The sequence below is a fragment of the Eleutherodactylus coqui genome, chromosome 6 (assembly GCF_035609145.1).
Source record: "Eleutherodactylus coqui strain aEleCoq1 chromosome 6, aEleCoq1.hap1, whole genome shotgun sequence".
In the NCBI taxonomy this organism is placed as follows: Eukaryota; Metazoa; Chordata; class Amphibia; order Anura; family Eleutherodactylidae; genus Eleutherodactylus; species Eleutherodactylus coqui.
The window spans coordinates 141,913,792-141,934,744 of NC_089842.1; the positions used below are offsets into that span (position 1 = coordinate 141,913,792).

The following is a 20,953-nucleotide window of genomic DNA, read 5'->3' on the forward strand; positions in this document are numbered from 1 at the left end:
ATCCAAGATTACCATAATGACATTTTCCAATATGTTTAGTTTAACAAACTTCTGCCCTGCTAGAAGCGCTTAAGTTTGAAATATTGTCTACCACTTCTCAAAGTACTGAAACATATAGCATGTCCAATCTCCGTTCTGACCTGCTTTTACAAGCAACATATAAACTCGGAGTCATTTTTAGGATATTGTATATCTCTCAATGAATGCTGTGAATGAATATACTGACAATGTATTTTCTCCACAATCAGGAAGAAGATCGCTTAACCAAAAAGTAAAAATGAGCGCCACACCTCGGTATGTACTGTCTGCATTTGTTCATGAGTAAGAGCCTTTTTACACAGGCTGATTCTTTGTCTGTTACCGAGCGCTGGCTGACAATATAGCATATCAATTGGCGCTTATTACTGCTGTTTTACATGCAACAGATGATCACTAGTATGGAGACGACCGATCGTTAATGTGATCATCCGTCCCCATACAGATTGCTTTCTACAGCAGCACATTTCTCTTTAAACACAGAGAAATGTCCTGCTGGCAAGTGAGCACTTTTATGATCACATGAAAGAGCGGATCAGCCAACAAGTGAGCCTTTGCTCATTGGTCAGTTGATAGAGAGCATATTCCCATGGGGCAATGATCAGACAAACACCTATTCTTACAAAGGCTCATGCCCAATCACTTGGCTTATGTAAAAGGGCTTTAAAATTAGAAATGCAACTATTTACAAAATCAACTGGTTTAGAACTTAAAGAAGCCTGTACTGGGGCATTCAGCAGACTCTTCGTGTGCCGTCATATACAGTAGTGCATCCATACACTATATTCTATCCTAGAATGCCACCACAACAATGCAAGTTTGAGGTACCTTGGTGACTGAACTAAGATAACTGAATTACTGTCAAAGGAATTGTGAGAGCTCAGTACCTTTCGTGCAACATATTTAAAGGGGTTATCCAAACTTTTAAAATTGATGGACTATCTTCAGGATTGGTCTGATCAGTGGAGGTCTGCCACTTGGGATCCCTGCCGATCCACTGATTGAAAGGGATGCAGCACTCATGCAAATGCCACAGCCTCTTCAATGTTTATATCTGAGCACAAACCTGTTCAGACTACAGGCTTATCCCAGTGAATGGGACAAGCCTGTAGTACTCAGGACAGCCACTATAAATAATACTTGTATTCCGCTCAGATGTAAACCTTCAAGAGGCTGCAGCCCTCGCACAAGCACCGCAGCCCTTCAGTCAGTTGATGAGCAGGGATCCCGAGCAGCAGACCTCCACCGATCAGATATTGATTGCCTCTCCCGAGGATAGGCCCAAAATTTTAAAAGGCTGGGTAATCCCTTTTTAATAATTTTGAGTAGTTGATTTTGACTTCTCTCTACAGTGCCATGATATGGAGTAATGAAAACCTTCACAGGCATCAGTAATACTGATAACATCAATACTTCTAATGATACTAATACTGTAATCATTGGTAATGCCACAGAAAACGTCATCTGTAGATCGGTAAACCAATCAGCTGTTATAATGCTGACTTAATTGTGCATAGCAGCAACTAATGACTTACCAATTTGACCTATGTAACTAATAGACAGATTGTTACATATGTTGTATATGGTATGTGGCATTATCTGATGTTTATTGACAGCTGTGCCAGCCCATCCCTTCTTTACCAGTTTGATCTGCCATTTCCATTTCTTTAGCACACCTTGCCATAATCTCCTGCATATGGCATAACCTCAAACCACATATAATCTTGATATATCCCTGCCCAGTGACATTACTGTTTGTTTTGACTACCGTCTTTTAATCCCTATTTCACTTCTTCTTTGTTTCATGAAGTTAATGTGATACAATCGCTGTATTAATAATCTGCCTGGCTATTACCTTCACCTTACCCTGATCTAAAGCTGCATGGCAGGTGTAATGAGGCAAGCACAGAAATGTGAAGAGGGTTGGGAGTGGGACCTGCACTCCGGCCAAACCTCTTTAGCTGAACTATTTTTGGTTAACTTGTTAAGGAATCTGTGACCAAAAATGGTGGCGTTCTCCAACCTGAGTCATATTCAGAAAGTATTCTTCCATAGACGTATTGCTTCTAAGGTGAATACAGGCATTACCATGCATATGGCACTGTTGTGTCCATGAGCCATTGTGCAATGATATGTCCAAATCACACTTGTATTCCTGTATAACTAGACGTGGATGACAACCGATGTAGCACCTGTATTGGAGGCTGTTTTGGTTATCACCTAGATTTCAGAGATAAAAATATATAACTTAAGAAATAACGGAATAGAATTGATCTACTTGACAGAAAAGAACAACTCGGCATCTTACTTATTTACAATTTACAGTTTTTTAATGTGCAAATGTTCTATAATACATTGACATACGAGATTGTTTCCACTATAGAAGATCAGTATACCATTATTTTGTATATTGTTAGTCAGACATCACATTCTAATATCTTTTTCTGTTCTTTTTTTTTAGAGTAAATGGGGTGTCAAAACCCAACGCCAAATCCATATACGGTGAGTCCAATATTGGCACAGATGAGCCTACATGTCCATTACCTGTATTAAAGTGTAGTTGATCAATTTCTATGGATAGAGCTACTATTAGATTACAGTCTATAATAATTAGATGATCGAGAAGGAAAGCCATGGTGGAATTTAAAATAACCAATCTATTTGTGGTGTTTGCAGCCCTTGACCATAGTACTAGACCATAATTGGTACCATCCAAAACAATGTAAATGGGGGAGTTGGGCTATAGCCCATTTTTTGACAGCTGTTTCCTCTAAAATCAAAAATGGAAGATTATATAATCTCATTAATAGTGGGCCATAATAGTAAGTGGGGTTGTCACATCAGGACAGCCCTGTTTTTGCTTGAAGCCAGCCTGGCAGTCATTTGTTAAAGCCAGGGCAAGCTTTGACTGCCCGTACATTTCTCCTGCAGGGTGTCTAACAAGAAGGGAGAGCGGCTGCAAATAGTAGCTCTCACTCTGGCAAGGGGCTTGTTTTATGAAGACGACAACCTCTGTCCATACACCCTGTCATGGTTGTCCATTGTGGGTATATGGACGTGTTAGAGGGGGTCTCAACCCAACCTTGCATTTCAAGGATGGTTATGTATTTAAATGTATGAACAGATTTCCCTTGTGCTGGCCCCTGCAAGGGATATACTTGGCCATGGCTTCCCTACCAAATTCTGCTTTTTACTAGGGGAGTCAGGAGTTGCATTTTGAAAGGGGTTCCCTCTCATGTGACAAATTCCTTGGCTGATCCTAATAGGGCCTATGGAAAGGAGTTCTCTTGATGAGGCAACCCATTTAGTGCTGTTACTGACCAGACAGATCATAGAGATTTATGCATTGGCTTTAGCTTTATTATTGATGGTGGTGCATTGAGTTTTGCCCATATCCAAAAGCAGAAGAAATGTCATGTATAAAAGGTCAGTTGCTAGAAAATCTAGACTAACCCTTTTCATATGTAATTAAAGGAAAAAGGCTTCATTATGACTTGCTCTAGGAAATATTTAGAACTGGGAGAACAAGCTAGTCACACTTGTCATAGGTATGGTTCTAATGTCTATAATGACCGTTGGAGCAGGTGGTACAATGCACGTATACAACTGTTACTTCTAGTAACTGACAGACAAGGTGTGCTGATGGTTCTACTGGTGTATAGAGGCAGGGAGAACTGTTTTTGGAGCACGTTTGGGCCTGTGATGCCCTTAGATAAAAGAATATTTCAAACTTTGCATGGTTTTCAATGTCTGCAAAATTCCATATCAAAAAAAAGCATACTCACTACATAAAATAAAACCCCTTCATTGACTAATCAGTTAAAAACCACCAAGGAAAAACCACATAAAAATAAGTAGAGATATACAAAGGTTAAACTGCTACAGCAATATACATAAATGGATCAAAGCAGATACAGTAATAGGATATATCCAATTAGCATAACATAAAGCACAAGTTCTCTTTAAAAACACTAATATTCTAGTATACTTCTCTTTCCATTGATTGTAATATTAGGTTTCCATTGCTGGTTTCTAACTGAGAATGTTCAGAACAAGTAGGATAAGGTCTTCTAACCCAGTGACCCACTGACTAGCAAGCAAGCTTATATTACTGTCTGGGAGATTTATCCACATATAATAATGATAATGTAGGTATAAAGTATGCATTTAAGGCATCATAAAGTATCTGAACCCTTTTAATAGTGTGCTTCACCCGGTTGAACTGGTTGATGAAGGGCTGGTCATAACTTGGTGTAGTGACGTCTTGACGTTTTGGGGGTTTACTTTTATCCTCCTTCAAATATTAAGTTGTCTTAGGGACCACATTCTTTTAATTTATTCCTATATTACAACTTTTGGATATCTGGGCACAGGGATATCTTCAACACTATTGGGCTACAAGGTATCAGACCTCCCTAAGGCTGGTCTCCCATGACTGGATTCTAATTGTGGACTCCACAAGCGTTTGATTCACAGTAACACACCGAAAATATCGCGGAAAATAGAACACAGCATATTCTATTTTACCACGGATATCCGCGACATAGAGCCCATTAGTCTCTATGGTTGTGGATATACCCACAGTCCATAGGCAATTAAATTGTGTATGGGATGCGGGTATTCTCGTCGTCGCTAAGCAACAGTGTAGTACAGCGACATGGCCGTACGCAGGGTCACAGCCGGACTCCGAGCTGGAATATGCTGTAGGAGGCCCGCAGCTGATTCTGCATACACCCATGTGAGCCTGGCCTTAAGCCCCATTTACACGCAAAGATGATCACTCAAAATTCATTCAAGAGACAGTTTGAGTGACAGTTTTGAGCAATCATTTTGCATGTATTAAGAGAACAGCGGGTGGTATGTTCTCTAAATACATCTACTTTGTTCTGCTGCAGTCTGCACACTGAATTCAATGTTATCAGAGCTCCCTGGAGGGATAACTCAGCGTGCAGTCCCTGCTATCAGGGACGATGGATTATATCTAGAGATGAGCGAGCACCAAAATGCTCGAGTGCTCGTTACTCGAGTCGAACTTTCAGTGATGCTCGAGAGTTCGTTTCGAGTAACGAACCCCATTGAAGTCTATGGGCGACTCGAGCATTTTTGTATATGACTGGTGCTCCGCTAAGGTTTTCATTTGTGAAAATCTTAGCAAATCACCAAAGTCATGTAAAAAACACAGAAATGGATAGGGCAGGCGAGGAGCAACATGCAGGGCTGCATTTCGGGCTCCGAGGTCTCACTATTAAGCCACAATAGTGGCAAGAGTGAGACCCCCCCCCCCCCCCCCGTACTGTCAGCATAAAGATCGTTCTCCTCCGCCACAGCTGTAACAGCTGTGGCAGAGAAGAACGATGTTAGCCAATTGAATTCAATGGAGCCGGCAATACAGCCGGCTCCATTGAAAGCAATGGGCTGCCGGCGAGCGCGGGATGAATTTTCGGGAAGGGCTTAAAAATATAAGCCCTTACCTGAAAATCATCCTAAAATGTGTAAAAAGTAAAAAAAAAATGTATACTCACCTTTCCGCTGCAGCCGGAGTTCAGCCGCGTCTGGCCGACAGTTCTCCTGAACTGCTGTGAGTAGTATTCAGCAGCCGGGGATTTAAAATCCCTGCCTGCTGAATGAGCTGCCTCTGATTGGTCACAGCCTCACCAATCAGAGGCAGCACTCACTCACCCATTCATGAGCTGCCTCTGATTGGTCACAGCCTCACCAATCAGAGGCAGCTCTCACTCACCCATTCATGAATTCATGAATGGGTGAGTGAGTGCTGCCTCTGATTGGTGAGGCTGTGACCAATCAGAGACAGCTCATTCAGCAGGCGGGGATTTTAAATCCCCGGCTGCTGAATACTACTCACAGCAGTTCAGGAGAACTGCCGGCCGGCCACGGCTGAACTCCGTCTGCCGGGACAAGGTGAGTATTTTTTTTTTTTTTACTTTTTACACACTTCTGGATGAATTTCAGGGAAGGGCTTATATTTTTAAGCCCTTCCCGATAATTCATTGTGCGATCGCCGGCAGCCCATTGCTTTCAATGGAGCCGGCTGTATTGCCGGCTCCATTGAATTCAATGGTCAGTGCTCGTTTAATCGAGACGAGTACCGCGTGGTGCTCGTCTCGCGTAACGAGCATCTCGAGCACCCTAATACTCGAACGAGCATCAAGCTCGGACGAGTATGCTCGCTCATCTCTAATTATATGCTGACTTGATGTCAGCGATGAACGAACAGTGGACGAAAAATGCACGATGGGCGCGCATTTACATGCAACGGCTATCGCTCAAAAGCCATCATTTGGACGAATTTTGGGCGATAATCGTTGTGTGTAAATCGGGCTTTATTATAATGTTAATATTGGACCCAGCAGCATGAGGTGACTCAAGATATAATATACACATAACTTTGCCAAGACATTAACTATGAGCACATAAGCTTTTCAAACGCTTCAACTTAAAGTTAACGTTAATTAAAGTTTTTTAAAATCACCTTCACATTTTCTCAGCTCATACTTCATAAGTGAGGGACAAAGTTTTTTTTAAGCCTTTTGACTGTGTCTCATGTCAGAATGAGAACAGGAACAGGCAGGTATACCTATGTTTCAATCCTGCAATAACCAGAGAGAACAACTCTCCTGACAATATGAACATTCACCTGGAACAAAATATACTTGTTGTCTTTCCAAACAGATATGACATTGAGACCTTTCACTAATGCTGGCCAAATTTATGGCTCACATAACAGGACAAACTTAGTAATATATCATACATATATCATACAGTGAGATCACAGAAACAAATTGTTGGACATGTTGGCTAATCTCATTGAGAGGATCCAATTTCTTTCGACAAAGGAAAGGCAAGGATTAGACCCCTTTGGTGCCACAGGAACTTCAGTATAGACAGATTTCACACCAGCATGGACAATATCCATCTCCATGTTTGGCCATTATTTTAACTACCATTTTGTCTTTTTCTGTAGCAAAACATTTTTATAGTAATAGAGATAGCATAGAATATATGATGGCTATTATACAAACAACTTCCTATCCCAAAGAGTTTGTTTCTGTGATCATTAAAATCAAGTGAGCTTGATTTTACCAATCAGCAAAAAGTACCCGAAATGCGGGTGCCCCGCGCCCATTTACACGCACCGGTTATGGCTAAAATGATCGCCGATAAGCGAATTTTAAGCAATAATTGTCCAGTGTAAATGGGCCCTAACTAGAGATGAGTGAACCTACTCGGACATGCCCCTTTTTCTCCCGAGCACCGCGATTTTCGAGTACTTCCGTACTTGGGTGAAAAGATTCGGGGGGCGCCGTGGGTGAGTGGGGGGTTGCAGTGGGAAGTGGGGGGGAGAGGGAGAGAGAGAGAGCTCCCCCCTGTTCCCCGCTGCTACCCCCCGTTCCGCCACACCTCCCCCCGCCCCCCGAATCTTTTTACCCGAGTACGGAAGTACTCGACAATCGCGGTGCTCAATCGAGTAATTACTCGAAATGAGTATATTCGCTCATCTCTAGCCCTAACCCTTTCCAATCCACTGTCTGACCTCTGAAGACATTATGATTTAAGGCTGTACAGCTCCGATGTTGGAAGACGTCCGTCGGGGTTCTCTTACTGTATATTGCCTACCTCTCTGCTGTTGGAGCCCATCCAATGCGTCACCTCCTGCAGTACTGGCTTTAGCCAGCATATAGCGCTGTTGTATAACAGCAGAAAAAGAGTAAGCCTCCTAGGAAATCCAGGATACAAATTGGATTGGAAAGGGTTAAATCTAGGGATGAGCGAGCGTACTCGGAAAAGCACTACTCGCTCGAGTAATTTGCTTTATCCAAGTATCGCTGTGCTCGGGTCTGAAGATTCGGGTGCCGGCACGGAGCGGGGAGCTGCAGGGGAGAGCGGGGAGGAACGGAGGTAAGATCTTTCTCTCCCTCTCTCCCGCCCGCTCTCCCCTGCTCCCCGCTGCGACTCACCTGTCAGCCGCAGCGGCACCCGAATCTTCAGACCCGAGCACAGCGATACTCGGATAAAGCAAATTACTCGAGCGAGTAGTGCTTTTCCGAGTACGCTCGCTCATCTCTAGTTAAATCACATTTCTCTAGCATTCTAAATTATTGTTGTATTACCTGCATGTTTGTAGTCCCAGATATTAGTAGATATATTACCTGCATCCACATAACGTGTATATATTAACATAAACATATTCTCTACTTTAATATACTGTTATGTGGGATTTCTCTCAAATAAATCCCCTTAAATGAATCCCTGAGGGACACTGTATCCTGGCCTGAGTACTGTCCACTACATGTCATTAGTCTGCCCTAAATTCAGTTCCTTGGGCGGAAGACTTGAACCTACTGACCCATCCTGGTTCCCAGGGATGCCTGATAACCACAATATTGTTCAAAATATTATGATTATTCAGCACTTGTACCATTCTAGCCTAGTAGTAATATTACAGAAAATACTACCAATTATATTTTATTGTGCTTCTCAAATATTAGTTAAGGGTGTCATCACTGGATGCCGTAGGCTATACACTGGCATCATCTGTAATACAACATTATTCTTTAAATAGTCATATCATTTCAACCAAGCACACAAGTTACCTGGAGCTAATTTTCTTCTTACTGAGGTGTGGTGTTTGCAGCTCTGCTATGATTTTAATATGGCATGAGTTATTAAATAAACCATGAAATATTGTATTTTGGAAGGAGAATATCTTGCATACTAACTAGAGATGATGAGTGAGGTCTATCTGCCCATTTGTCTAAAGTGCTTTAAACCCCAGGTTAGAGATGACCTAACAAACACAGATACCTGTCACATTTCTGCATCACCTGGAACCTCCATTGGTAGACTAAAGTTCTCGGAGACCTAAGTGGTACTTGGAAATTGTCACCCACTTTTAGCCTTGTATGCTGAGCTTTTGGGATGAAAGAAGTTGACCCATGGAGTCCAAGAATGTAAGTTTTATACTTTCTTCCCTAAATTATTCCCCCGGTGAAAGTCATTGCTAAATGCACTGAGCGGTGTCGGCCAGTTCTAGTTTTATAAAGGCAAGACTACTTGGCAGCACTCTCATCGGGGGGGGGGGGGGGGGGGGGGGGGGGGGGGGGGGGGGGGGAGAATGACTGGTCACCTACTTTCAGCCCATACTTTTAGCCCTATTGGCGAAACTTAAGTGACGGAGTCTTAAATTTGAATTACAGTCCCATTGCTTCCTAATGCAAGGCCATAAATATTATCTCAGGAGAATTGTTTCACCCTCATAAGATTGGGGGATTTATCAATTAATTTCCGCCAATTTTAGGCCAAACATCATTTTTATAAAGCCCCTGCACCAACTTTTCCAACACTTATGAATGTCAGAAAAAGCTAACAAGGCTTCAGATTGTGATTCATTTACTCCTTTTTTGACATTTTTCTATTTATCAAAGGCGGTCTGCACATGGGTGGATTTGCATTGTGGAATCTGGAGTGGGCGTCCGCCTCTGGGTTCTGCAGCAAATACCGTCCATAGCATGCTATGGAAAAGTGATTCTTCCCACACATGAGCGGAAACCAATTGCAGTCTCGCCTCGCGGAGGAAGAATCACAACATTTTTGTGCGGTTTCCGTGTGGACAGCTTCCATTGAAGTCAATGGAAGCCGTACAATCTGCGGCCCTTCTGCAATTGACACTGCGGAAAGGTCACGAATTCCGCTTCATCACTAGGCGATGAGGCGGGAAAAGCAGGAGCTTAAAAAAAGAAAAATCTGTACAGTGCATGTCCGACAGCGAGCCTGCAGGAGGATAGGCCATCGATCGTAAATTATTGAGGGTCTGCCACCTGGGAACTCCATTGATCAACTGTTCTCTAGGCCAGTGTGCTTCTGCGCTGAGCTGATTTCTGCAGGAAGTAGACAGCTCCATTCTTACTGCAGTGGCCAAGCTTGGCATTGCAGGCAAACTTCCTTCTCACTTCAATCAAAGCAAGGCCATCAGCAGTTTACACGTAGACAACCCCTGTAAACTGGAAGCCCTCTTAGAATCAACCACAGCTATGTGACCATGTGGAATGGTTGTGGTTTGGCGTTATAAGGAGTATTAAGTGAATGTACAAGAACTGTTACTTCCTTCCCCGGTACGATGTGGAATGTGCTTTGTCTCTGTACAAACACTGGGGAATAAATATCTTGTGTCTCCTGCTTGAAAAGTGTTTCACTAACAAAATAAGACGCTCTATAAACAATGGTGTCCTGCCAACTCCAGCAATAGAGGTGACTATGCTGCACCTTACATATGGGGATATCCATAGTAATGAGCAGAGATGTGAGCAGGTAATCCTGCAGGTCATTGTACAGAGCAAGGTACTGCAGATAGTCCAGCACGTCCTTCCTGCAGGATCACTGTGGTTGTACACATGAACAACTGGGGAGTAATACTTATAAGAGCTCTTCTAATATTTACAAATATGTAGAAAGTGTAGCAGATTATGTCCCTTTAGGTAATTTACTGTATTACTTAACACCTTGTAGGGTAATTCTATAGGGACTATAAAATTGATCGCGTGTAAGAGAGTCGTTCTATGTGTGGCCCTTGACCCTTATTACAGGACTCCACATGAGGATGGTGCAGTGAAGACACAGACATGCAGCAGTAGACTTGACATTTTCCCTTTCTTTATGACATTTTCTGTTTTATATCACTGTCCAAGTGTTTAAAGGGGTACTAACTTTTCAGACAACATCTGCTCATTAACTGGCTTGTGTCAGTTTCATCATTTCTGTAATATACTTGCATTAAAATTTTTTGTTGCTCTACCATTGTAAATCACGTTTGAATTTGTTGCCACTGGGGATCTCCCTTCCAACCAGGGGCGTAACTAAAGGCTCAGGGGCCCTGATGCAAAACGTGAGCTGGGGCCTCTTCTCTATCTGTATCTGTACCCGTACCCATACCTAAACCATGCTGCACAGAGACATAATGTGAAGCTTCTGGGCCCCAATGCAAAACCTGTAACAGGGCCCCCAACTATAATGCTTTATTCATAGTACTGGGCTCCCTATATGGAGAAGAGAGGCCTTATGGGCCCCCTAAGGCTCCTGGGCCTGGGTGCAACCGCATTCCCTGCACCCTCTATAGTTACGCCCCTGCTTCCAACTTCTCTGCAGTCCACTCTTATTAGGTACAGAGCTTCTATAGTAACAGGGATGCACAGTTCCCTAGCAAGAAGGTGGGGGAGCTATCTTCATGGCTGGCTCCCATGCACTCGGAGGATGCAAGGCTAACATAACAAAACTGCAGACCATATGATAACCATCTTCACAATCTCTGCCTCTTCTGCTGTTACAGCGTTTGTGCATACATTATAGTGAGTTTACTTACCATTTGGCCAGAATGTCTCTGAATGCTTTAATCAACCTGGAAAAAAAAATGGATGGGCATTCAGATACTTCCTACCTGCTGATTGGACCAGAGACAGTGCAATGCAGCATTGGAGGTTAGGCAAGGAAGTGCAGGACCGTGAACTACTGTCAGAATGCTAGGCTTGCTACATGCTTTCTCCCTGAAAGTGGATTGCAAAATAGAAGAAAAATGGTTGTCTTATCAGAGATGGCACCTTACAAAATATGGTCCCTAGAGCTGTCACCTTGGCTTCTACTATGGCAAGCCACTAATTGAGCAGAGGAAGGCACTTCAGTCAGGCATTAACTAACTGTATTATTACATGGTGGCCATTAAAGAGAAAGATTGTCCTTGAGTCTGCCCGAGCCACTGCTTATGTTGCTAGGACACTCATGCTGCCTTATATTGCTTTTTAAATGACTGATCTGGCTTCTTGCCATTCATATTTTGTAGACTGCACTTGCTTAGATATCTGATATGTTTGCAAATGTCATTGAAATATATTGCTTTGAATTGTTTAACCATCTTTGCAATATGATGTTGCTAGCCTGACCTGAACAAAGCTCCGAAGGTTCCTTTGCGCCCAATATTTTTGTATTTCATCCTTTAATCAGTGAAATAAAGACTCTACTGTATGGAAGACCTAAAAGGACACGTTGTAAATCCTCCATTAAACCATTCATCTTCACATGTGATCTGTGCTGATCACCATAATTATAGTGCAGGCAAGGTTTATTGATGACACTGATATTTACTGGAGTTGCTTCATGAAGCAGGGTGGAGTGTTACTTACTGGCAGACCACAGCACAAGCCTTACACCACAGGTAAGAAGCTGATGCTCCTGGTACTCCACAGCAGGGTCAGTATAGGACATATGCCCAGTCCTGTTCTGGGGGCACTTACTATAAAAGTAGGTCATATTTTACCTATTGTTGTTTCTACAGGCTTTTTATTTCTGGTACCTTCAATGAAGGGCCTGTATAGACATGAGGGGGGCCTCATAACAAATGGTGCCCTCTTCTGGTGCTAGTTGTCACCAGCGCAACCCGTACCACCTGAGATAGGAGAACTTAATGCTTGTCACTTTTATGATCCTTGGGTTAATTGGTCACACTCTTGTTTGCTAATGTTGTAAGGTCGGTGGAGAGGGAAACCTTGCACAAATTCTTGCCACACTTAAAAGGGTTTTCCGGGACTTTAACTATTAATGAACTATACTCAGGATAGATCATCAATAGTTGATTGGCGAGGGTTCTTGGCTCGGGATCCTTGGTGATCAGCTGATATCAGGCTAGCTGTCAATGGAGATGGAGCTAGAGGCTGTGACAGCTTAGTCTCCATTGAAGCAGTCTGGGTTGGGAACTGCAGGAACAGCTGTCATGTAGTGGCAAAAAACTACACTAAAAATGCATAGTGGGTTACGTTGTAATGCTGCATACATTTCTTACAAATTTAGATCTAATTTTACTCTGGGGTTTCTATGTGGTCTTAATTATTGCACATAATTGTATGCATGTTTTTTTTTTCATTTTCATTGCAATTATCAATGTTTCAACTTAAGCCCCATTTACACTAAAAGATGATCACTCAAAAATTGCTCAGTTTGAGTGACAGTTTTGAGCGATCATCTTTGCATAATCTGTTAAGTAGCTAATTAGCTAGTTAAGAGTTAATGAAGGTGGAGTGGGACACCACTGACAGCTCCGAGAACAGCAGCTGCTTTGTATATGCAAACAGCTGCTTTGTTCTCAGAGCTTTCAGCTGGTGTCCTGCTGAGAAGTCGGAGCGGGATACCAACTGAAAGAATGCTACCAGCAGTGTCCTGCTGAGACCTCAGCGTGCGGCGCTGATAAGAGTCATTGCTGATTTTTAGCTTGCACGAACAGTGCACAATGGCAATGCGTTTAGACACAACAGTTGTAAAAGCCATCTTTTGAGCGAATTTTGAGCGATAATCATTGTGCCTAAATGGGCCTTAATACTCCCTCCACCTGCCATAGACATAAAGCTAGACTCTCTCTGGAGTTTAAACAATTGTCTTCAAGTCATCAAATACTGACCTTTTAAAAAAAAAAAAAAAAGTAAAAAAAAAAGAGGTCTGGTTTTCTAGTAACCCTAAGGGCTCATGTCCATGACCAGTTTTTCACCACTTATCAAACAGCCACGTGATACACAGTGAATGGAGTCTATGAAAGTCCATTCACTGCATATTTCTCTGTGTACCACGCAGTGTAAGCGCTATACATTTGTATAGGCTGTTTATGAAACACTGTCCATAATTAATACCCTATCTTTGGGTGTGCCCTCGCATCACATTGCCAATTGTCTTCAATGGGGCTAGCAAAGCATCACACTGAGCGTGATGTGAGGTTTGCCATTGAAAGCAATGGGTACCACTTCATGACCCTCCGCCGCAGCTGTCAGTAACACCGGAGAACCGCTACTTCTCCAAACTGATGCAAGACCTTTTTGATGCAAAAACTCCCTGTATCCGCAGGGAAATCACACATTTCACAGCCCGATATTGCACTTGCCCGTGTGAAATTAGCCTTAAATTTCAGGGGGTTTTCCGATAACTTTTTAAACTTTTCATTCAGCTGTAATAGGTGAATGGTGGGGGTTTGGCCTTTTGGCCCATCACTGATGTGGAGAAGAGGTGAACTATAGCTCTCATTCATACACTACACATGCAGGGGAATGAACTGTGGGTTTAGATCTGCTCTTTACACGAATACACACATTTTTGCAAACTTCCTATATGAAGTGCACTTATTTGCAGCTTGACTAATCATGCATCAGAAGGGTGCCAAATCCTGTGCCTCTTCTGCTCTCACAAGACAAACTGGTTCTGCCAGACAGCAGCCCGCTCTTCCTTATACAGCCAGCTGACAAGTTTCAGAGCTCGTAGACAGGGAGGAAAGAGGAAACAGTCTTGTGTCGGACTCAGCATTATACTCCAGCTTCCTCAGGTAAATAACTCCATGTAGGATTTTTGGGACATTATACTGTATACATAGATTTAGTCTTCTATTCAGCAATGTCTGTTGGGGCAAGGCTGTAATGAATGCTATATGGAAGTGAATTTGGATCTCCGTTTTCTCTTCCAGCCTCCACCCTATACATGTATAATAGTTTGGTGTTTTACATTGAGTTTGCGTTCTGCTGTGCTAGAGGAATAATAAGGCGGCTCTCCCAGGGGTAGGTCCTATACAGGTATGTCCATACTTGCAGAGGTGGTGGTTCTATGCGTCTACAGATATACCTGAGGGCATACACCTGGGGGACCTGTCTGATAATTGTGGTCAGTAGCCAGGTAAGCACAATGTATATTTGGATTTATAATGGCACTGTGAGCCCTGACGCTGCAGACACTAGTTCTATAGTTCCTATAAGCAGTTCTTTGTACCTGAGCCTAGAATTGCACTTATACATGTTTTTACCTTCAGCAAGTCCATGGATGAATATGCATGTACAGTACAGCTATATATGCAGTGTACTTTATACTAGGGCTCCACTGTGATATTTGGTTGCAGTTGCCATATGACGACATTACAAAGGGTCACATGTGACTTCAGGGTTTCCTTCAAGTTGCAGGAAACTGCGTGACGATTGCAAGAATTCCTGCTATTGTCACGTAGCTTTTTCTGGCATAAGAAAACCTTGAGAATACAAACGACTTGACTGCAACCCACAGGTGACACAGGATGTTATATTTACTATAATCACCACTTGGTGCCGATTTGGGGGTTGAACTAAAAATAGCAGAATCCCTCCGGCAATTCTGCATCAAAATCGGCAGATAGTGGTGGGGCAGAAGTTGGGGACGACGTGTTCCACAATGTGGTTGCAGAACATTCCGTCCTATGTGAAAGTTCTCTTATTCTGCTACTGTTGGAAGTTCACCATCAAGAGTGCAAGTGACAGACTCGACTGAAGTTTTGTAGGTGTTGGCAACATATAAAATAGAAACTCAAACAATCGGCAAGGTAACCTGTGTACATGCAGCACACCTTATCCCTGAAAGGCGTTGTCACAGGGCTGCAGCTTTTCCAGTTGTTTTGTACAGAATGAAACTGTCGAAACATTGCTGAATGTCTGTACATACATATCACAGGGCCACAAAGCAAAACGGTAACTGAAAAAAGTCAATGTTTTTCTCACAGTAATATAGAATATAGCAATATATGCTTTACAATAGCTACATGGACCATAGGGACCTGTAGACTGTTCTTCTATAGGAGAGAATTGTGGTTATGCTCTACACCCTGTGCAGGGAGGGGCAGATGGTAAGCTGTGACCATGACCTATTATGAGTAGTCTTGATGACTGCTGAGAAGTGAGCTGTAGGCTTAGTAGCCAGAGTGAAAACTGTAAGATTTCAGGATTATATTTTTAAGATGGTGACGTGCAAAAATAATGTTAAAAAGCTTGGCGAATTGAAAAAAAATGTATATAATAAATTGGGGTATTCTGGGCATTTACTATTGATGACCTATCCTCAGGATAGGCAAACAAGAGTTGATCAGCAGGGATCCGTCATTGATCATCTGATCCTCCAGCCAGCTGTCAGTGCAGCGGAGTCGGACGCCAGCATCGCTGGACAAAACTGGAAGTTTATTAGACAGCTTCACTCCCATTAACATCCATGAAAGCAATGCCTTCAATTACACTTCCATCTCTTTATCTGTGGTCCGATCTGGAAGTGTTTTAGGGCTCAGTCACACGGGCGCCAATCCACCCGTGATTCTGGATGATAAAACGGCCACACAGCAGGTGCGGACGAGTCTCCGCACCGTCCGGAAAAAAGAACATATGGCTGGCAATGGAGCTGGTCATGCGGCCATTTTATCGTTCAGAAACACGGGCGGATCGGCGCCCGTGTGACTGAGCCCTTAGAAGGTATCGCTCCCATCAATTTCAATTGGAGTGAAACCGTCTATTATACTTCTGGCTCTGACCACCAATGGACACCTCCATCTCCGCTGCACTGAAAGCTGGCCGGAGGATCAGATGATCAGTGGCAGGACTAGGATCCAGAGGATGGGTCATCAATTAGTAAATGCCCAGAATACCCCTTTAACATAAAAACTTGATCTAGGCAGATGTCCTCAAACCTAATTCTATGGCTCTGGCCAAAAAGTATTCATGTACTGCAATATGTGGTTCAAAAGTGTAAAACTACACATGTTTCTGAGCTGTGGTTGAATTTGTCATTTGGCTGTATTTATCCAAATTGAGTAGGTTTCATCATCAGAATGCAGAGGACTTGTACAATTGAGACCTTTTAGAACTACTTATGAGCCATTAAAAGGCCTGTGTGGCTTTTTTCGGCCCCCGCTTCCAGATGTGCACCCTAGAGTATCTATTGGTATTGTCTTTTTCACGTACTGTTTTTCATGCATTTTGGCCTGCAGTGGTAATTTAGCCCAGTGGATGAATGTATGATGGGCCTTCAAGCTGTAGCAAAACTACAACTCCTTGTATGTTAAGAGATGTACTTTCCCCACAACTGGAGAGCCACAGGCTGGAGACCATGGTCACAGTGCATTGGAATTTATAAAACTCCATTCACACAATGCAGCCACTAATATGCAGTTTTCAGGGCATGCTGTTTTTGGGTTTTTTTGAACAGCATTTCCAATCCATCTTAGTTTGTTTGCGGCTTTGTCAATGTAACACAACTTCTGTGACTGTCTCTTTAGGACCAATCTCCTCTAATGTATATGTTAAGTGAATGAGTTGAGTGAGCCTCTCAGTCTACATGGATATTTCATGAGAATGATCTCTTACCAAAAGCATTTCTTTATGTGAGACGCTAGCAGCGCTGATGGCTCGCCTGCTGTGGGTTTAGGTGTGTTCCTGAAGGAATGGGTTGGGTGTTTACAGAACTCTGTAGGTGGAAGCGTCTATTTTATGTTCCTTTCCATAATCGTATTGTTAGAAACATATTTCTTCAGCATTGACTTCTAGGTTGGCAGGAGGGGAATCCTGGACTCCAAGAAGCAGGGCCAGTTTGATGCTGAGTGTATGGAGTGTGAAATCCAACTTCATCATCTGTTGTTAGAGCCGGTGCATGTTAATGTGCTCCATTCGATTCGCTCATTAAAGAGAACCAGTCACCTTCCATAATGTTGTCTGAATTACTTTCTATGACCCACGCGTAAGAGCACAGAGGCATAACTTGAAGCTGCTGGGCCCCAGTGCAAAATCTGGAACTGGGCTCCCAACTATAAAGCTTTATTGATAGTATTAGTTTGCAATATGAGGAAGAGAGACTTTATGGGCCCCCTAGGGCTCCTGGGCCCAGGTGCGACCACACTCTCTGCACTCTCTATACATACGCCAGTGAGTGCAGATATAATAATGTTTATCCATGCAGCTGTCATGGCATGCTGGGAATTGTAGTCTCCCAACAGCTAGAGAGTCACAGGTTGGAGACCATTCCTATAGAGTCAGAAAAAGCATTTTAACAGTTGGTAGTATGAGTATGTGATCTGTGTACAAGTATCGCCGGTAGTAATTACTGAAAGGGGGTCACTGGCTATGATTCTCTACGCATTTGGAGCTTACATCCCACATTTAGTAGCCAAACATAGCTAAATAGCTCTTAAGGGGAGGAGAAAATAACGCCATGTAGGGTATGTCCCAACAATCATAGACTCTCACCTGATGCAGTTATGCCATAAGCATAATATTACAACTGAGCCCTCAGGAACTCCTACTGTAGTGGAAAGCCTCCCCAAGTAAGTAGCTAAATTCTTCCCAAATGGACAGTACAAAAACACTTGTAACTTGTTCAGAGGTCCAAGAAGTGCAGGATCACAATAAGGTTAAGGAGCATTTTATTTAAAGAGGAGTATAAAGGAACACGTTTCAAGAACTTAGGTCGCTTTTCTCATCGCGTTTTGGGACCTTGGGGCTTCTAAGTTCCTTACATGTGTTCCTTTGTACTCATCTTTAAAAAAAAAAGATCCTTAACCCTATTGCTAGCCTTCTTGAACCTTTGAACAATTCACAAGTGTTACTCATAGATATGGAAAGGTAAAATGCAGCTTCGTTCCCTAGTTTGATTGGGCATACCATAGTTATTTAGGCTGTATAGAACTTGTCATATGAATTTATCAGCTCTCCTGACATGTATTCCACATGAAATATCAATTCTGGAGCATCTTTTTTTATAATCCTGTGTTGTGCTTTTCCCCTGTTATTCCTCCTAGAAATGTATGAACAAATGATAATCTATGTGTTACGATTTGGGGATGTGTCCCTACACCATCATTGTCCAGTCAGTGCTGAAGCTATCACACTGTATAGGGACACACCGCTTTGATAAGGGAAATGGTAGCACTCATTTATCTATTGATACGTTTCTAGGAGGAATGACCGAGGAACAGCACAACTTACGGCTCATTCACACCAACATTAGGGGATTCTGTTTTCCTTCTTTATTCGGGGAGCAGAACCCCCCCTCTTCCTAGTTGAACGGCTCTGTCTTATGATGGAACCGAACAAGCCCCATTGGCTATAATGGGGGTCTTGTCAATTTCCTGTGAGCAGCTCGGCATTTTGCCAGAATATAGAGGAAGAAATGTCGCTGCTTGAAAAACGCCAACTGAGTTCTGAATGGAATCTCTGATGCTGATGCAAAGGAACCCTTGGAGTTCTTTGAAAAAGTAAAATAAAATGCTCCAGAATTGTTTTATGGGGAGTAGAAGTACTTATTAAGATTGGCAAGTCAGGAATGATGACTGGTCTTATTAGACATTCCAACAAGCACTTGTAACTTGAAACTCCAGGACCCCGTAGTTATGATGCATTATTTTATAGTAAAGGTCTTCTCATATGGGCCATAGGGCCCCGGTATGACCTCAATCTTCGCACCCCCTCTATCTATACCTCTATCTTAGTGATAAAGTGTATACAGTATAACATATTTATTCCTTTAGCAGAGACCACAGGGGAAAACAAGACATCTTTTGGCTGGAAGGATGTTGTGTGTCTGGTGTACTGGCAGCAGAACCTCTATTTAACCTGCCTTGTTATGCACTGTTGCTTCTCTTCAATAAGACTGTATCTGGTTTTACTTCTGATCCAGTACAAGATAAATAAAGAGAGATGCTATTCACTGAGAGCGCTGCCATTTGGAATACCTCTGGCCTTTATTCCTTCTCTTTGCCGTATTGACTATTTCTCGACCTGTAACGTTTTTGGCAGTCTTTTTTACCAGCATTTAGTTTCAACTTTGTAGGTAAGCAAGCATAATTCCTCCCTAATACCATGGCTGTTTAGCTTCTATTTTTCTGCAGATATACCGTATGAATGTCTTGATTACTGTAGATTTACATATCTTGGTCATCGTTCCAGATCTTTAATTGCTAGGCATGCTCTTTCATTGCACTCCGGACAGGCCACACAGAGCTCTTCGTCCTCTTCTGTGGCTAGACCATCCAAAGAAGCAATGATTCTCCGGACCAGACCACCGTCTCCTTAGCATAACTTAGTTTATGGTGCTCAAAGATAGTGACAGGTTCACTTTAAGCTCCGTTGCGGCTGGAAAGTTTTTGCATACCTAGTTAAGCATAAAAAACTATAGTATTTGCTGTTCTATTTCTGTTACAAGATTGCTTTTGTTTGCTGCTGTTACGTTCTTTTCACCGGTGGACAAAGCCTGACGGCAAATATTATGTGGATTCTAGTGCTTTCTGAGTAGTCTGTCAGCCAGAAATGATGTGGAAGAATAATAATAATTATTTATATAGCATCAACATATTCCGCAGCGCTTACAAAGACAGGGGGGAAAGACAAAAATACAAAAACCACAGTTACATGTAGTAATCAGGTGAAGGAAACAGTAGGGGTGAGGGTCCTGCTCCAACAAACTTGCATTCTACAGATAATGGGGTGATACAGAAGGTAAAGGGTCTGGAGATGTGCACGGTATGGCAAGGTGGAGAGTGAGGGATGCTATACACATAGACAATGGTCAGACTTAAGCCGTGTGGTGGCTAAATCAGTAGGACTGGGAGCAGCATGTTATCTGGGGGAATACAAAGAGGTTTGGTTTAGGGGGTATGCCTCCCTGAAGAGGTGCGTTTTTAGGGCACGCCTGAAGTTTTGTGAGTCACGGATTGCCCCGATAGTTTTGGGTAGCGTGTTCCAGAGGACCGATGCTGGTCTGGAGAAGTCTTGGAGAGGGAATGAGAGGTTCAAATTAAAGGGGCACTCAGTCTGATTTTGTTAGCAGAGCGGAGAGCCCCAGGCTGATTGTTGGATTGAGATGAGGGAGGAGATATAGGTGGACGCTGCGCTGTGTAGGGCTTTGTGGATGAAGGTAGCGAGTTTAAATTGAATTCTGTATTTGACGGGCAGCCAGTGCAGTGACCGGCACAGGGCAGAGGCGTCCGAGTAGTGGCTGGACAGGAAGATGAGCCTGGCTTCCGCATTCAGGATGGATTGGAGAGTCTGGTGCCGGGGAGGTCGATTAGCTACGAGTTGCAATAATCGAGCCGCGAGTGGATGAG

At 42.9% G+C, this 20,953-nt stretch overlaps 1 protein-coding gene across 4 annotated transcripts in view; it reads left to right on the top strand.

Moving 5' to 3' along the window:
* Positions 1-20,953, top strand: part of EPS8L1 (EPS8 signaling adaptor L1) — a 73,333-nt gene that overhangs the window by 26,042 nt on the left and 26,338 nt on the right. For 2 of the 4 annotated variants that reach the window (XM_066607761.1, XM_066607762.1), the window contains exons 2-3: positions 249-294; positions 2,498-2,538. In XM_066607761.1, coding sequence (XP_066463858.1) covers positions 278-294; positions 2,498-2,538 — 58 coding nt within the window. In that variant the 5' untranslated portion in view covers positions 249-277. Of the gene's footprint in view, positions 1-248; positions 295-2,497; positions 2,539-12,193; positions 12,257-14,264; positions 14,402-20,953 lie in introns of those variants that run through there. The other 2 variants (XM_066607765.1, XM_066607766.1) reach the window with 2 other exon arrangements.